The sequence below is a fragment of the Heterocephalus glaber genome, unplaced genomic scaffold (assembly GCF_053883595.1).
Source record: "Heterocephalus glaber isolate CG9 unplaced genomic scaffold, H.glaber_assembly_v1.0 deba00001538, whole genome shotgun sequence".
In the NCBI taxonomy this organism is placed as follows: domain Eukaryota; kingdom Metazoa; phylum Chordata; class Mammalia; order Rodentia; family Bathyergidae; genus Heterocephalus; species Heterocephalus glaber.
Genome location: NW_028258333.1, coordinates 36,989,907 through 37,004,967, shown reverse-complemented (window position 1 = coordinate 37,004,967; position 15,061 = coordinate 36,989,907). Strand labels below are relative to the sequence as shown.

At 38.9% G+C, this 15,061-nt stretch overlaps 1 protein-coding gene across 7 annotated transcripts in view; it reads left to right on the top strand.

Annotated features, from left to right (window-relative positions):
* The window catches only part of Plpp1 (phospholipid phosphatase 1), an 88,290-nt gene that overhangs the window by 70,554 nt on the left and 2,675 nt on the right, over positions 1-15,061 (top strand). For all 7 annotated transcript variants that reach the window (XM_004848515.4, XM_087189380.1, XM_004848516.4 and 4 more), the window contains one exon: positions 7,198-7,255. In XM_004848515.4, coding sequence (XP_004848572.1) covers positions 7,198-7,255 — 58 coding nt within the window. The remainder of the gene's footprint in view (positions 1-7,197; positions 7,256-15,061) is intronic.

Below are 15,061 nucleotides of genomic sequence, written 5' to 3'. Positions count from 1 at the left end.
AAGCAGGCAAGGCAGGCTGCAGAACCACTGAGCTAAATCCCCAGCCCCTAGCAATAGTCCTTTTGAGCAGTGTTTTTAAAAAGAGGGTTGGCTGGTTGGGCACCATATGCCCTTTGTTCAGATTATTTGTCTGTTTCCTTTTTGTCTTAGATGAGGTGGCTTTGGTGATTTGGAGTCTTTATGCACGAAGTCATGAATTTTTCCTTAACAACAGTGGAAACATGTGACCCCCCTCCACTCCAAGTACAACTTTGTATGTTTCACACTTCTGCCAGCAACATTTGTCACAATCTACTCCCTCTTCATCAGTTTTAGTCATAAAGTTTCTTGCCAAGAGTTGGGAAGCATTTCTTCCCAGAGAGAAACACCTACTTCTCTTTCCTTTATCCCATGATTGTCAGCAACTTACTGCTTTCTAAATTCCTGCTTTTTGCAAGATTCTTTCATAAACAGAAAACAGATTTTCTCATCAGGTTTTAGTCATAAAATAGTACATTAAATCTAGAATTTAAAATACTCTACACATATACCAACTGTGCCCTATTTTTTCCCTTTTCATGGACCCAATAGTTTCTCTCCTTTAAGGATCATGGTCTAATACCTGTAAAGGTATATGATTCGTGTATGATAGTGACAGTGAAGTAACTGATGAATTGATGTTAATGAATAAAACAGGACAGTCCCTTCTGTCTTATTTCAGATAGGCATGTGACTTTCTATATATAATGTGGCATGGTTAAAATCAACTAACACAAGCTTTAAATGAAAATAAAGTCAATGTATACACAATTCAAGAAATATATGTTATGGTTTTTGCTGCTACTGAGATAATTTCTCAATCTCTGGGTAGTTTAAAGAAGTGAGATGAATTTACATTATTTTTACTGAATTGTATTTATGTTAATTTTGGTTGGAACCATCTTAACTTCCTGTACTATTTATCATCTTTATCTTTGTACCATTTTGGAGAGAGATACCCTGTGGTTCTTGTATTTCTAAACATTTCTAAAATGTTTTTTATATATAAAAATGTCAAAACATTTCATTAAGATGTGAGAACGAGTTTTCTGGGCCTGGGTCACCACTGGGTTCTACGCCTGGATTTGTAGGTAGGGAGCTGCGTTTGTGCTCTGAGTAGTGACCCTCAGCTCTGACACTGCCAGGAAGAGTGTAGTGTGGCAGGCCAGCTAGGGAGAAAGAGTTGGAAGAAATTTGTAGCAAGCATGTGAAAGGTATTTTGACATTTGCATTTTTGACATTTGACATATGTATTTTTATATTGAATGTGAAATTTTATAGTTTTGTGTGCTTTAAATAAATGATATATTTAAGAATATATCTTTGGTGATACTTTGTCAGTTCACATAGATTGTGATTATTGAATTCATTTTGACACAGACAGCATTCAGAAGAATAGTGCTAGAACCCTCCTTGGGTCCTTGAGTTGCTGTGGTTTTGCAGTACACATCTTTGTGCATGTGTGCACTCCTCTACGATAGATGCCTTCAAGTGGAATTGCTGGGCCAAAACATGTTTTTCATGTTGTAGATAGTGCCAAACGATCCTTTTAAAGTATACAAGGGAGGGCCAGGGATTTAGCTCAGTGGTTCCGCTGCCTGCTTCGCAAGCGCAAGGTCCTGAGTTCAATCCCCAGTACCAAAAAAAAGCCTAAAGTATACAAGGGAGCACGCATTTCTCCTCATCACCTGCTTGAGCCCCCAAGTATACTAGGTGTAGACCTTTGAAGATAATCTGACACCTGATGGCAGAGCATTTAACAGTTATTAATTGTAAATATCCTTTTGAAATAAAACAGAGCTAATGCGTAGAGAAAATTTGTCTTCATTAAGAGGTCATTGTAGCTGGGGATTTAGCTCAGTGGCACTGCTCCTGCCTTGCAAGCACAAGGTCCTGAATTTGATCCCTGGTACCAGAAAAAAAAAAAAAAGGGGTTGTTGTTCATATGTCCACTACTATGGGACATTTTAAAGTTTTTAATAGACAAGCCAAGTTTAAAGGTTATCATTAAGAAAAAAGTAAAGGTTATCACAGAGGAAAATTTATACTTCAAGCCAATCTGTGTTATGTTAATGTTATAATCAGGAAATAACAGTTAAAGAAATTCTCAGTGCAATTTGACTTATTTTGCTGAAAGTGTACAAAGGACAAATTGATATTCTCGTCAAATGATTATTTACTCATTGACAACATCTGTTTATTCAGAGTTTGTCTAATTTCTTCATATACTCATTTCACTTTAAAATATATGTATAAGGCTGGGCATGCTGGTGCATATCTGTGGTCCCAGCTGCTTGAGACTCACAAAGGTAGGCACTATATATATATATAATTTCCCCTGAATAAATGGCCAATGGGAGGCTAAGGGAGTTTTTCTCAGGCCAGAGCCAGGGTCATCGAGTGCTGCAGATCCAGTATGTTCCCTAAAAGTATCTGCCAACTCCTGGAAGCTTAGAGCCTGGCTTTGATACAAAGGCAGTGAATATAAGATAAAAGACTGAGGCTCAGGAAAATAGGAAGACATGTAAGGTGAGGCACATGGATTCTCTAAGGACTCCCAAAGGGCAGTATTGTCCTAGTGAGAGCTTCTTAACCACACTCAAGCTGGTCTGGAGCCAAAGTACATGCTATGTATGTGGCTTTAAAAAAGTGGATTGATAGTGGACCTAGCAGAGGTGCCCATAAATCTCACAAAAGAACTTTCTTTAAACCAAGGCCTGTGACATTCCCAACAGATAGTCCCAAGGACTTGAGCTTAGAATGTGATATAAGTGAGCACACATAGAAGCAAATTACCCTGAGAGTCAACAAATCCAAGTCACAGAGACTGCCAAAGATTGCAGATATCAGAATTACTATACAGAATATAAAATTGTAAAATAAGGAGATTGAAAGTATGATACAGGATGAAGAGAATAAAAATTGAGCATACAGGTTTGAAAAACAGCCAAAAAGATTGATAAAATGATACATATTTTTTAACTTAAATTTTAAAATATAACAGATTAAGTAAAAGTGAAAAAGGGAGGACTGAAATTGAAGGTTGACCTAAAGAGACCAAGAAAATGCAGAAGAGAGGTTGAGATGGAAGGATAGAATGAAAAGATATATTTCACATTCAGTCAGAATCTCACAAAAAGGTAGGACAGAGAGTTGAAAACATTCCAAAATTGGTGAATTATATAAATCCTCAGATTTAGGTAGCCAGCAAGATAAGTTTTATATTTATTATTAAGTTTTTGTTTTTTGAGACACATCTTACGTAGTTCAGGCTGGCTTTGAACTCTCTGTGTAGCCCAGGCCAGCCTTGAACTTATGGTGATCCTCCCACCTTAGCCTCCTGAGCGCTAGGATTATAGGTGTGTGCCACCATGCCTGGAAACTCATCTAATTTAAAAAGAAATCCCCTACTAGATACAGTAGTGGAACTGTATAGTATTTTGGAGAGGGAAAAAGCAGTTGAAGAGAAAAGACAGATAACCCAGAAGCAATGGCAGACAGATGGCTTATCTTTTAATAGCAAAAGTAGAAGTCAGAGATAATGTAATCAAAGTGACGAGTAAGAAAGCCATCAATGTAGACTTCATTTTTTAGGAAAACAACTACTCAAATTAATGCAAGAAAAGATATTTCCAAACCACTCCATCTTACTCCAGAAAGAATGGCTATCATTAAGAAATCAAATAATAACAAATGCTGGTGAGGCTGCAGGGAAAAGGAACCCTCCTACATTGCAGGTGGGAGTGTAAACTAGTACAACCACTGTGGAAATCAGTATGGGGATTCCTCAAAAAACTAAAACTAAAAATTCTATTTGACCCAGCTATTCTCATTCTAGATATCTTCCTAAAATAGGAATAAATAAAGGTATTGTATTCCAATGATCTATGTAGCAGCACAATTCATAATAGCTAAGTCCTAGAAGTGGCCTCTGTGTCCTTCAACAGATGAATGGATAAAGAAAATGTGGTATTTACACTCAGTGCAGTACTACTCTGCCATAAAGAAAGATGTACTCTGAGACCATAATGTTAAGTGAAATAATCAGCCACACAAGCTTAAATATGGCATGATTTCTCTTATATGAGAAACCCAAAATATAAGTGAAGAACAAAAAAGATAGATAATAGCAAACAGGGAAAAATTGCTTTTGAAAATGGGAAGGGGAAAATGAGGAACGGGGAGGGAGAAAATGAGAAGAGGATAGAAAAAGAATTAGATGTGTTATGTACACGTACCAACTCCCCACAAGGAATGTAATTATTATGTACTGCAAATGAATACTAATAAAATGACAAACTGAAAAACAAACTAAAAAGAAAAAAAGATATTCCCAAACTAAAAATATAGCTAACAGTGTAACTGCTGTGAGCCTTTTAACTTTGGAGAATGGGCAAGAGGGAAGAAAGAAAGTCTGGTGGTGAGGGAGGACCAAAGGGATTATTAGATGAGTTACTTGTGATTTAACCTCACAAGCACAAAAATACTAAATTAAAAAATGCTTTATATGAGTCTGTTATTCAGATGACCCATGAAGGCTAGACTTGATTGTTTTTGCAATTTGTAAGGCTGAACATGGGTGCAGATTTGAGAGTCCAGAGGTGGAAGGGTGCTGAGTAGAGAAGAGGCAGTGGATGACTGAATACTCTGAAGGCCGGAATTCTGGGGTTCAGTCATGTTCTCAGGATAAGTTGCTTTGGCTGACAAATGGAAGGAAAAAAATCTTAAATTTGCCATTTGTAATAGAGTCCCATTCCCAGTAAGTTAAATAGTCAAGAACAGTGTACTTGCTAATTGAAGGTTATTGTTAACAGGCTATTTCCCAGTATTTGTGAAAACAGATATTTGAAAAATACATTTTCTTTTTTTTTGGTAGCAGGAAATCAAACTCAGGACCTCGCACTTGCCAGGCAGGCACTGTGCCACTGAGCTAAATCCCCAGCCCTGAAAATACATTTTTATCTCTAGAAACTTTCTCTCTGAAAACATTTTCCTAAGATTTGATGGAAAGCTTGCTTACAGTGTTACTGTATCTTTATCTGAGTGTTATAGTGAAGTGAGGTGTTAGTCCGGAATTAGTTAAAATCTAACATTGGTTAAAATTTAAGGGTATGGTTCTTAGCACGGGCCAAAATCTGCAACAGTTCAGTTGAAGTTATTATATGAAAACAGTTTGTATTTGGACTACTCTATAAGTTTTATTAAACCATCCAGTTATTTAGTTCATTTGTGAATTATGGAAATACGCTAACTCCAGGACTTTATCTCTTAGAGACTTGAATAGAATTAGATTTGTGTGGAATAGGAATTATTTGAATTTATAATTTTCTGCTTTCTTATTACTTCTCTTTTTATCTGTAGTGAAAGTTCATATTACTATGATATATTTGATAAATTACTATGGTGAAAACTCAGAAACTGAGATTGAATAGTTACTGCTTTTAATCCCTGTCAAAGTCATAGGCAGATTTCTTGGCTGACTGTATCTTGAATAAAAATGTTTATATATTCAGCATTACAAAATATAAACCACTTTTTTCAACTAATGAAATCACTCTCTGCCCAATAAACTGTTAGGTTGTAATTTATGATTTTGTGTATAAGATACAAGATTTAGTGAAGCTAAATCATTTGAGTTTGAGAATACAGTATTTCTGTGATCACGGTTAGGTTGGCTTGATGGACTTTGACAGTCCCTGAAATTCACTTTTAATTTATAATTCCTTCAGTATAACTTACTGAAACCAACTGTAAAATGTTCAGAACTCTTAATCTAATTACCTAATTTAAAATAGGATTTTAGTACTTCACTCTTTGTTCCAAACAGTAAGGCTAAAAAGTGATTGATTTATTTTGATTTCACATAGATTAAAGCCAGAATAATTGTGAGGATTAATTACATAATTCCTGGGCAGCACTGGAATTACAAATTCTCTTTGTTTTCTTTTCTCTGGCACTGGGGATTGAACCCAGGGCCTTGCACATGCTAGGCAGGTGCTCTATTATTGAGCTTCATACCCAGTCCTTTTCAAATTTGAGACAGGTTCTCACTAAGGCGCCGAGACTGGCCTTAAACCTGTGATCTTCCTGCCTCAGCCTCCTTAGCAGTACCTGGAGAAGATTCTCAGAATATATTGCAAAAAAATACAATAAAAATTCATGATAGGAAAAACAAATTCTCGGTTGAGTCATCATCACTATATACTTAATAACCTTTATTTTCCCATTCATGGTCAGCTGCCAGACTTCCACATGACTTTCTTAGTATGTTTTATAGGGGGTCTTTTCTCTAAATCCAGGGAACCAACATTGCCCTTAAATTCTTTTGAGTAAGGCAGAATGCAATCAATAAAATACTTAGATGTTCTTATTCTTGTGTAGAGAAAGCAGTCAGGAAAAAAGTTTGAATTATTTGCATGAGCATCTTTAATGGCTAAGTCTGTGGAAGCAGAACTTAGTTCTTGAATGTTAATCAGCTTTTTCTTTTTTAAAAGTGCTATACATTTTGCACTCAGATATTTTTACACTTTAATATTGAAAGAGATGTTCATCTGCTAGAGGACTGTTGGTGCACAATTTATGTTCCACAGGAAAGCACTTGATCTGTTGGGAAATCTTAAGGCAAGATATGTCTCCATCTAAAATGTAAAATATTAATACAGATGGAAAAAAATGATTGACTTCCGATGTGTTCCAAAGGAGGGATTACGTTATTTAGAGGCAGACTTTGCAAGTGGAAAATAAAACTTCAGTCATGGTCATATAAATTTTCATGTAATAAAATCATGGCCTTTTATGCCACCTAGTATTACTCCCCTGACGTCTGTAGAAATGTTTGGCAGACTTGTTCATGATGATTCATTACCCATCCTGAAAATTTCAATAAAATGATACTGTATAGAAATCTGACCTGAGACCCTCCTTGGACTCCATGTTCCTGTCTTAATTGTCTCTCCACCCTCATCCTTCTAACTTTGAAATGTGGAGGGAGAGAACTGTATGCTCTTTGAAGCTAAGGAAATTTATGAAATCAAGATAGTTTCTGGCGGGAGATGGAAGCTCAGGAGTAGAGCACTTGCCTAGCATGTGTGAAGCCCTGGATTCTTGGCCCCACCAACAGAAGGAAAAAAATTGTCGGCCTCTGAGAGAAAATTAACATTTCTTTTCTTTCTCATATAGATTGTCCTTCTACTCAGGCCATTCTTCATTCTCCATGTACTGCATGGTCTTCGTGGCAGTAAGTACTTGTCTCCTGAGGGTTGGGGTATATGTGCTATGTGGGGTGGGCGTCTTTTCCTGTGCTGTGTGGCTGATGCCTAAGACCATCGGCAAGTCTCCTGCTGCACTGCTACTCCTTTGCTTTTACCTTGGGTCATTTTCTGGCAGTTTCTGTATCCTCAGAGCAGGTCACCTCTCCGAATTGCTGGAGTCTCCTAGTGGGGCATGGCCTTACCTGGTGCAGCAGTCGCTCTTCTTCCTCTTGCTATCTGATGTGAAGAGGGGTTGAGCTTTGGTTACTGGACGTGAAGACAGCTGTTGCTGCTTCTATTTGAGCAGATTTTGTTTGCCTTTCACTTTTGGAAATATTTCCTAGACTGCCTTCCACGGGATCAGGGTTTTGCACTTGTGTGAGTTGTCGTCTGTGTGACTCCCAAGTCCAGTTCTGATCACTAGCCTGTAGAGCAGCATGCTGAGTTGCATTTGCATTATACCATGCTGGTAGTGAGGAGACATAAAGTATCTGTACCTCCATTTTGCTTATTGAGCTGCAAATGAATATGTAGTTTTCTACTAGAGTAATGAATAGAAGATCAGGCTTTAGGACACATTCAAGGGGTCTTTGAATTTTTATTTTTTAAATGTCTTTTATTTAAATATAAATTGCTTATAAAATTATATATTCTACTGTATAGTGTATTATCAGCACAGGGTGGGGAGGATCTCTACCCTAACAGACCAGCTATAACTTCTGTATCTTAATTTGCTTTAAAAGTAGATTTTTATATAGTTGTATTCCATGTAAATTTGCAGATTCCTGGTTTTTTTTTTTATTTGATCACATTAAGTGCTGTATGAATTTTTAAAGATCGGCTTTTAAAAATCCATGCTATAGAATACTAAGACTGTTGGGAGTTAGTTTTGTTTCAGAGGAAATTTTAAGTCAACTTTACCTGAATCTTGCTTTTATTTGAAAAACCAAATTTCAAAGTGAAACCAATGTAAAAATTGCAGATGTTATATGAAATTCAAATTCATGAAACCATTACAAACTCACTTTTGGCTTCTCCTGCATTTCTGGAAACTGCAAGGCTTTCATCTTATGTTAATTTAATTTTGTGAGGAAGCAAAGGGTACAGATTCACAATTTAGGGCTTCCTTTTTAAAACACACACTCAAATGTTTTTGATGTGCCATGGGAAATGTGACTTACTTAAAGGCAATTAATAGCAAATACTATTCTAATTTCCTCTCTTCATTTACCTTTTTTTGGAAACTGCTAAGTTTCTAAAAGGAGCCTTTAAAAACAAATTAGGGCATTAGAGAAGGAGAAGGCTAGGTAATGATGAGAGCCACAATATCCTGGTAACTTTCTCCACAGCATAAGTTTGTGACTATACTGAATGGCTTTTAAAGTGTGGACATGCTTCATAGGCTGCAGAACCAGACCCACAGGGCATCTTTTGTTGTTGTAATTCACTCATGTGTGTCTTCCTTCCTTATTGAGAGACCCAGGAATCTGCTTTGGTTAATACTGATGATTTGCACTTTATGCTGTTTATGCTGTTTTTACTTTTGACTCTAATAATTTCCATGAAGAGGTCAGATAGGGAGTAGGGGTTGGAAAGGGCCACATAAGGCCTGTGAGCTCTGTAGGCCACACCTCTTGACAATCAGGTGCCCTTGCTTTCCTGATTACTTGATCTGAACTCAAGCTCAGTTTATTTGAAGGTTGGGTGATGCAGATCTGGCAGGTAACTTTGACCAACTTTTTAATTATAAAGTCTCAGCTATACCATACTTCAGCTCTTACCATTTTCTGTTCTCTCCTTCTCCAAAAGCATCTGTTGCATCTGTATATTCAAATAGAAACTTGTTTTGAGGTCTCTTTTATGAAACATGAACCTCAAGTAGACAGGATGGCATGACTGTTACAGAGGGCCTGAGTGGCAGGCCGGCTCTGTGGATCTGCCAGGGCCTATTTCTAAGCTCCTTCTTAGAAATATACACACAGGGAAAATGACCTCAACCATAATTTGCTAAAAGGATCACTGTGCGCCATTTAGATGTAAATTTTAATGAAAGAAAAGTCTATATAAATAGGTTTGTTATACACCAAGGCTTTTCTGAAGAAGAGGAACTCTACAGTAGCATCTGACTCTAGGCAGTGGAAATATTTACTTGATTAGGACATAGGCCCCAGCTTTGATTTCAGTCTTGAATACACAGATGTCTTCTTGCTTTCCAGCTTTCTGTATTTATATACAACATTTAACCTCTCTCCTCCAAATTCCTTAGGCAGTGACTCATCGTATTTCCCTGGGCATCTTGGCACCATAGGTCAGTCCCAGATTTGGGTGGAGATGTAGTCATTTAATTCCTGAAGAATTCCTGACACTACCAAATTACCGTGTAGTTAAAAATGTCTCTTAAAGCAAACACCCTGGCCATTGTGCTTCTACTTTGGCAGGCAGCCCAGCCCTGCAAACTCACAGTGCCAAGGAGTTAGTACCAGTGAAAAGCACCTGGGCTGGTGGGAACTTAGGGCACAGCTGCTTTGTGCGTAGCCAGTTTACAAGCTTGGTGACATCCCTTACATTTGGTCAGATGCCAAAGATTCCAAATTTATGTGATTATTCAGAACAGCCATGCTATAGGTGTGAGGAATGTACTAAAATACTTTTCCTGGCTCTATCCTATATTCTCTTCCCTGCCACAAAATTCCTCCTTGGCCTTACTCCTCCTGTGTTTAGAGTGCCACCCACCTATCTACCACCCTCTCTTGGATTCATACAATTCCTTATTTAGCACTGATCCTGTTACCAGTATTGCTAATATTTCATGAAGATGTTTCCTACAATGTATAGTAATGCCCAGTATTGGGCAAATGAAGAACTCATTACTCACAGCCCACAAGAATCCTGCCTAAGGTGGTAGGATCAAGATGTAAATTTAGGAATTGCATGAGTCCTAAAGATGGTGAAGTTGAAGCCCAGAGAAGAGTACAGTGAGGCCTACATTACGGTTTATCCAGTGTAGGTGGGACAATCAGTTTATTTTGCTGGGCTTGGTCTTAGAGGCAGTGTTTCAAAGTAAGTTGACCAAGGTGTATTTCTTTCTGTTGAGCATGCCGTTAGTCTAGTTCAGGGGTCAGCAATTTTTTTCCCCAATAAAATGTCAAATAACAAAGACTTAGGCTTTGTAGATCATATATTCTTACTTTTTAAAAATAACTTTGTGTGTGTGGTGAAGAAGACTGAACGCAGGGCCTTGCACATATTAGGCAAGCCCTTTACCACTGAGCTACCTCCAGTCCAGGAATAACTGGTTGCAAACTGACCCTTTGACTTTTTAAAATGAGGGTGGGGTAAACCCCTTATGTTAAGAGTATAGAGTATTAAGGGACTGTGAGACAATACACTTTGCAATTAAGTGTTACCAAGTTTAGCCAACAAGGAACAAAGTAAAAGTAAACCAGCTTCAGAAAGTATATTATTCAACAATGATTTAAAAAGTGAGATGCCTTTAATAGATGCCAAATGTTTTTTCAGAAATTTTAGCCCAAAATTGTTATGTCCTCAGTTTGAGCAGCTATAATCAATCACTACAAACTGGATGGCTTATAAACAACAAAAATGTATTAAGCAGATCTGAAATTTACATGTGTAAGCAGCATAGTGGCACGCTCAGGTTCTGACAAAGACCCTCTCTGTGGTTGCAAACTGACCCTGCTGTGGTCATCTCTTGGGAGAAGCAGGAGCACTCTCCAGGGTCTCTTAAAAGAGCACTGATGCCTTTCATGAGGGCTTTGCCCCATGATCTAATCACTTCCCAAAGCCCCACCTCCTATCACCACCTTGAGGGTTAAGATTTTAACCTGTGGAATTTGGGGGGCACCAATATTCAGGCCAAAGCAGTACCCTTTAGTGATAGTAAAATGTTCATGTAGTGTCACAGACGTTGAATTTGAATTTTTAAAAATGTGTAGTTTTTATGTAAATGAAGTGTACACCTTCTAAATATTTTCATGTGTGGCCCTATGCAACAAATTCTTCACTATTTATTCTGACCAGGTGTTTATGTACTCTGTAGAACTACGGTGGAGCTCTTCGCAACACCTCAAGTGTTGATCTGCTTAGATTACGAGGTGACTGCACTTCTCAGCAGAGCATCTGCTGGTTGCAGCTGGACCGGCCAGTTTCCTATACCCTCTTTAGGTTTGAATATCTGATTTTTTGAGCAAGTTGACTCCTTTTCTCCTTACTGCCTTAAGGAATAAGAAATTGTGGGTATAATCTCTAGTGATATCCCAACTAAGCAGCTTTTATTTAGTTCTTTAATATTACTGGAGAGGGGCTTGTATCTATTCATGAGAGAGAACACTTGACCCTGCATTGGGTAGTGACACTCACCTGGGGTTTTCTGACTAGGGGAGCCCTACCAGAAAGAGCAGTTTATTTTGCTCTTCATGTAGGCAAAAACCGTACTTGGAACTTACCTTTTCACAAGAGCCAGTAGTGACACCTGATTTCGATAGGTGCATTCTTGAAGGCTAGTGGGTTTCCAAGGCTCATTCTTCTCAGCACACTCAGTGGTGCTACTTGATTTGCTGCGTTCTTGCTTTGAGTCTCCGAAGGCTCAAGCAAACTTTTATTAGAGATGAGAAAAGAGAGGCCTAGTGGTGGTTTCCTTTTGAGGCCTTGAGGTTGACTTTTTTATGTATAGATTAAAGTAGGGGGAAGGAGTGCGAATGTTAGTCAAGTATATGCTGTATCTTTTTCATTAAGTCTTCTTTCTAAATTTGTGCTTTTGGAAACTCCCGTGTCTCTTTCCAATTCTAGAGTCATTTACCTGTTACAGCAGGGGTGGCAGTGGTGGCAGGCTCTGGTGTTCCTTTTGTAAGCAAGACTGTTAAGACTCTTGATAGTATTTTAGGACAGTGTTCAAATTTGAGAGGGGGAGGGAGTGGAGGGAGTCATCCTTTCCAAGCAAGGAAGGGAAGTCTTTTTGTATGAGCAGCTAACTAGGGATTCTTTCCAACTATTCTCCTTGTCTCGGGCTGCTAGGTTAATTCCTTTCATTTCCTCTTTAACAATTAGATCACTGCCGCAAATCTCTTATTAGTGTGGCTTCCTGGACTAGGTCTTTTCTCCTTCCCTCTTTACCACAGCCAGGGAGAGAGTCTTCCTCTCTAACTTGAACACTTTGGATAACCCTAATTACAAAACCACCCATCATGATTGGATCCCTGCCAGCTGTGTTTGTTTCCCTTGCTGGTCTGCATGGGGTCACAAGGATATTGCCACAGCAGTCAGAAGGCTTTGTCTCCTGGGAGCCCTGATGCAAAGAACTGCAAGTTACTGCCTCTGTTCTGCCCTTCTGCTGTCCCACACCAAAAAACTGCAGGTTACCAGATCAGTTAGACTGGCCAGAAGTGCGAAGAACCTTTCTTGACAGACCTGGGGAGAGCTGAGGCAAATGAGCTGTTTGGCTTAGGCCAATACAGTAAGTTTGTACTCCTGGGATTTTGTTTCTTCTTGCTCTTTGAATTCAGGTTTATAAAAACATCAGTTTCCCTCTCAGTGATTTTTTTTTTTTTTTGATACCGGCAGTCTAACTCAGGACCTCACAATTAGCAGCCAGGTCCTGTGCTGCTGAGTAACATCCCGGCCCTTTCTTAAAATTCTATAATCATTTTAGTCTCAGAAATCCAAATTTTAAAGAGGGTTTTGGTTATGCACATAGGGGAAGTTCTTAATTGGCTTTATCTTTTGGTTCTAAGCAGCAGATTCCCTTGGACCTCCTAAAAGAAAAGAGGTTTATAGTGAAGAAAGATATCCAAAAAACCAGTGTCCAACAGGAACTGAACCTGTCTCATGGGCCACTTGAGTTTTCACAGGGTAGCTGCCACTCTGTTCCCTTTTTTTTTTTTTTTTTGGTACTGGAGATCGAACTCAGGACCTTGTGCTTTCGAGGCAGGTGGCAGAACCACTGAGCTAAATCCCCGGCCCCTGTTCCCTTCTTTTTAAGTAAATGGCTTATTCTTTGCCTAATGGTAGCTTTTGCTTCCTCATAACTTTAGTTTGCAAATAACCTATCATGTACCCATTAGGTGCCCTTTCTACAACTTCTCAAGTAGAGCATATCTTCATACTTTCAGGAGGAATTCCTGAGGGAGAGTAGCCCAGCACAACTCTTGGTGAGGCCTAGTGCATCTAGTCATCTAGGCAGTGCTCTCCCAGAAGAGAAGGCAGGATGACATCGTCCAAATAGGGCTCACCCCTTCTGTTGTGTCTGTCTACTCAGGCAATTTCCTTTAGAAGGGGAACTACAAAATAACAGGCACTACTGCTGAGCCTGACGCCACACTCCATATTGGACAAGGAATTAAGTTTGTGTAACTCTTTAAAAGGCAGGCAACTGACGGTCTTACCCAGAATGTGTTCAGTGTATGTTATCTTTAAGTAAATGGCATGTACAGGGAAGGGGAAGAGTGGAGTTTGTGAAGGCAAGGACCTAGTGAACCCTGTTACTACTAGCTAACATTAAAGCATGTGTTCTGTTCCTGTTTCTTGTACTAAGAACAGTGCCTCAAAACTTCAGTTATTGGGTTTCCCTTTGGTAGTTAGGGAAACATGGAGGAACAGAGACTTCCTTTTAAAGGAAGTCATGCCATGTACTTGCTTCGGCCAAAATCATGGATGATGTACAGTAATGCCAGTGGAACCAGAAGCTATGTTTCCTGGCATACAAACACCTTAAGTAATGCCACTTCTTAGGAGTCATTTTCTTTCTTCTGGGGAGGATACATTCTGGTGTGTTTAGGATAAAAACAGCAGCCACAGACTTTCAGTTCCTTGCTCTGAAAGGATAAACCAATTTCAAAAAGTCATAAACTTTATGAAAAGTTAAAAAGTGAAAGAGTGGGAAAGGAGATGATAGTCAAGAGGTGAACATTTTGGAAAGTAAGCAATAGAGAAAGCGAATTCCTTAGTGTATAGATAGGGTGGGATCTTAGACTTGTATAGCTGAGCCTGAAAACAGGCTTTGGAAGTGGAGCCACCATTACTGTGCTCTCTTGAGGCCATTGAGCCTACTCAGTAGGAGACCTTTGGCCTGGGGGATAGAAGCCAAAGTCTGGAGTTCTGGGCCTGTCAACTATGAAACTCAAGTAAGCTAAGGTTCAAGAAACTGTTTTACTTCCTTGGGCTCAAAATGAAATGGAAGAATCCTCATAGGAAGAGCAGGGCCTTAGCCTTTGCAGGGCCGCACTGAGTTCCTGAGCCCCAGGAAACACAGCACACCAAATAGGAAGCACTCTCAATTAGCCAGTTTCTCCCAGAGCTAAACACAGTTCTGTGACCACAAATGGCCTTCAAGTCACGGCCACTTGTCACCAGAGAAGTCAGAGTCTACAGTGTAAGATTAGGAGTAGGAACACAATTAGGAGATTTCACAACTCCCTTCAGTGACATAATTTCTGGGTCCACCGTCAATGTTTCACTGATGGGAGAAATATTTAGGTAGATATTTAAGGAGAAAACCAGTTACTTACAGGGTAAAGGTTTCATGTGAAGTGTGTTAGAGCACATTTGATTACTGATCCATAGTGAATGTTAATTCTTTTCTTTGGGAACCAACATCCTCAATGGAATAAATGTGGGCAAACTAATTCTTAACATGTCTGCAGGCCACCTACCTTCTCTTTGAAAATGAATAGCTTCCAGTTACTGCAAAATTAAAATGAATCGAGACAGGGCTCTTAATAGTTTTTCTCCAGTATCTTGAAAAAGAAGTAAAAGTAAGGGGTAAAGCTGGTGAAAGC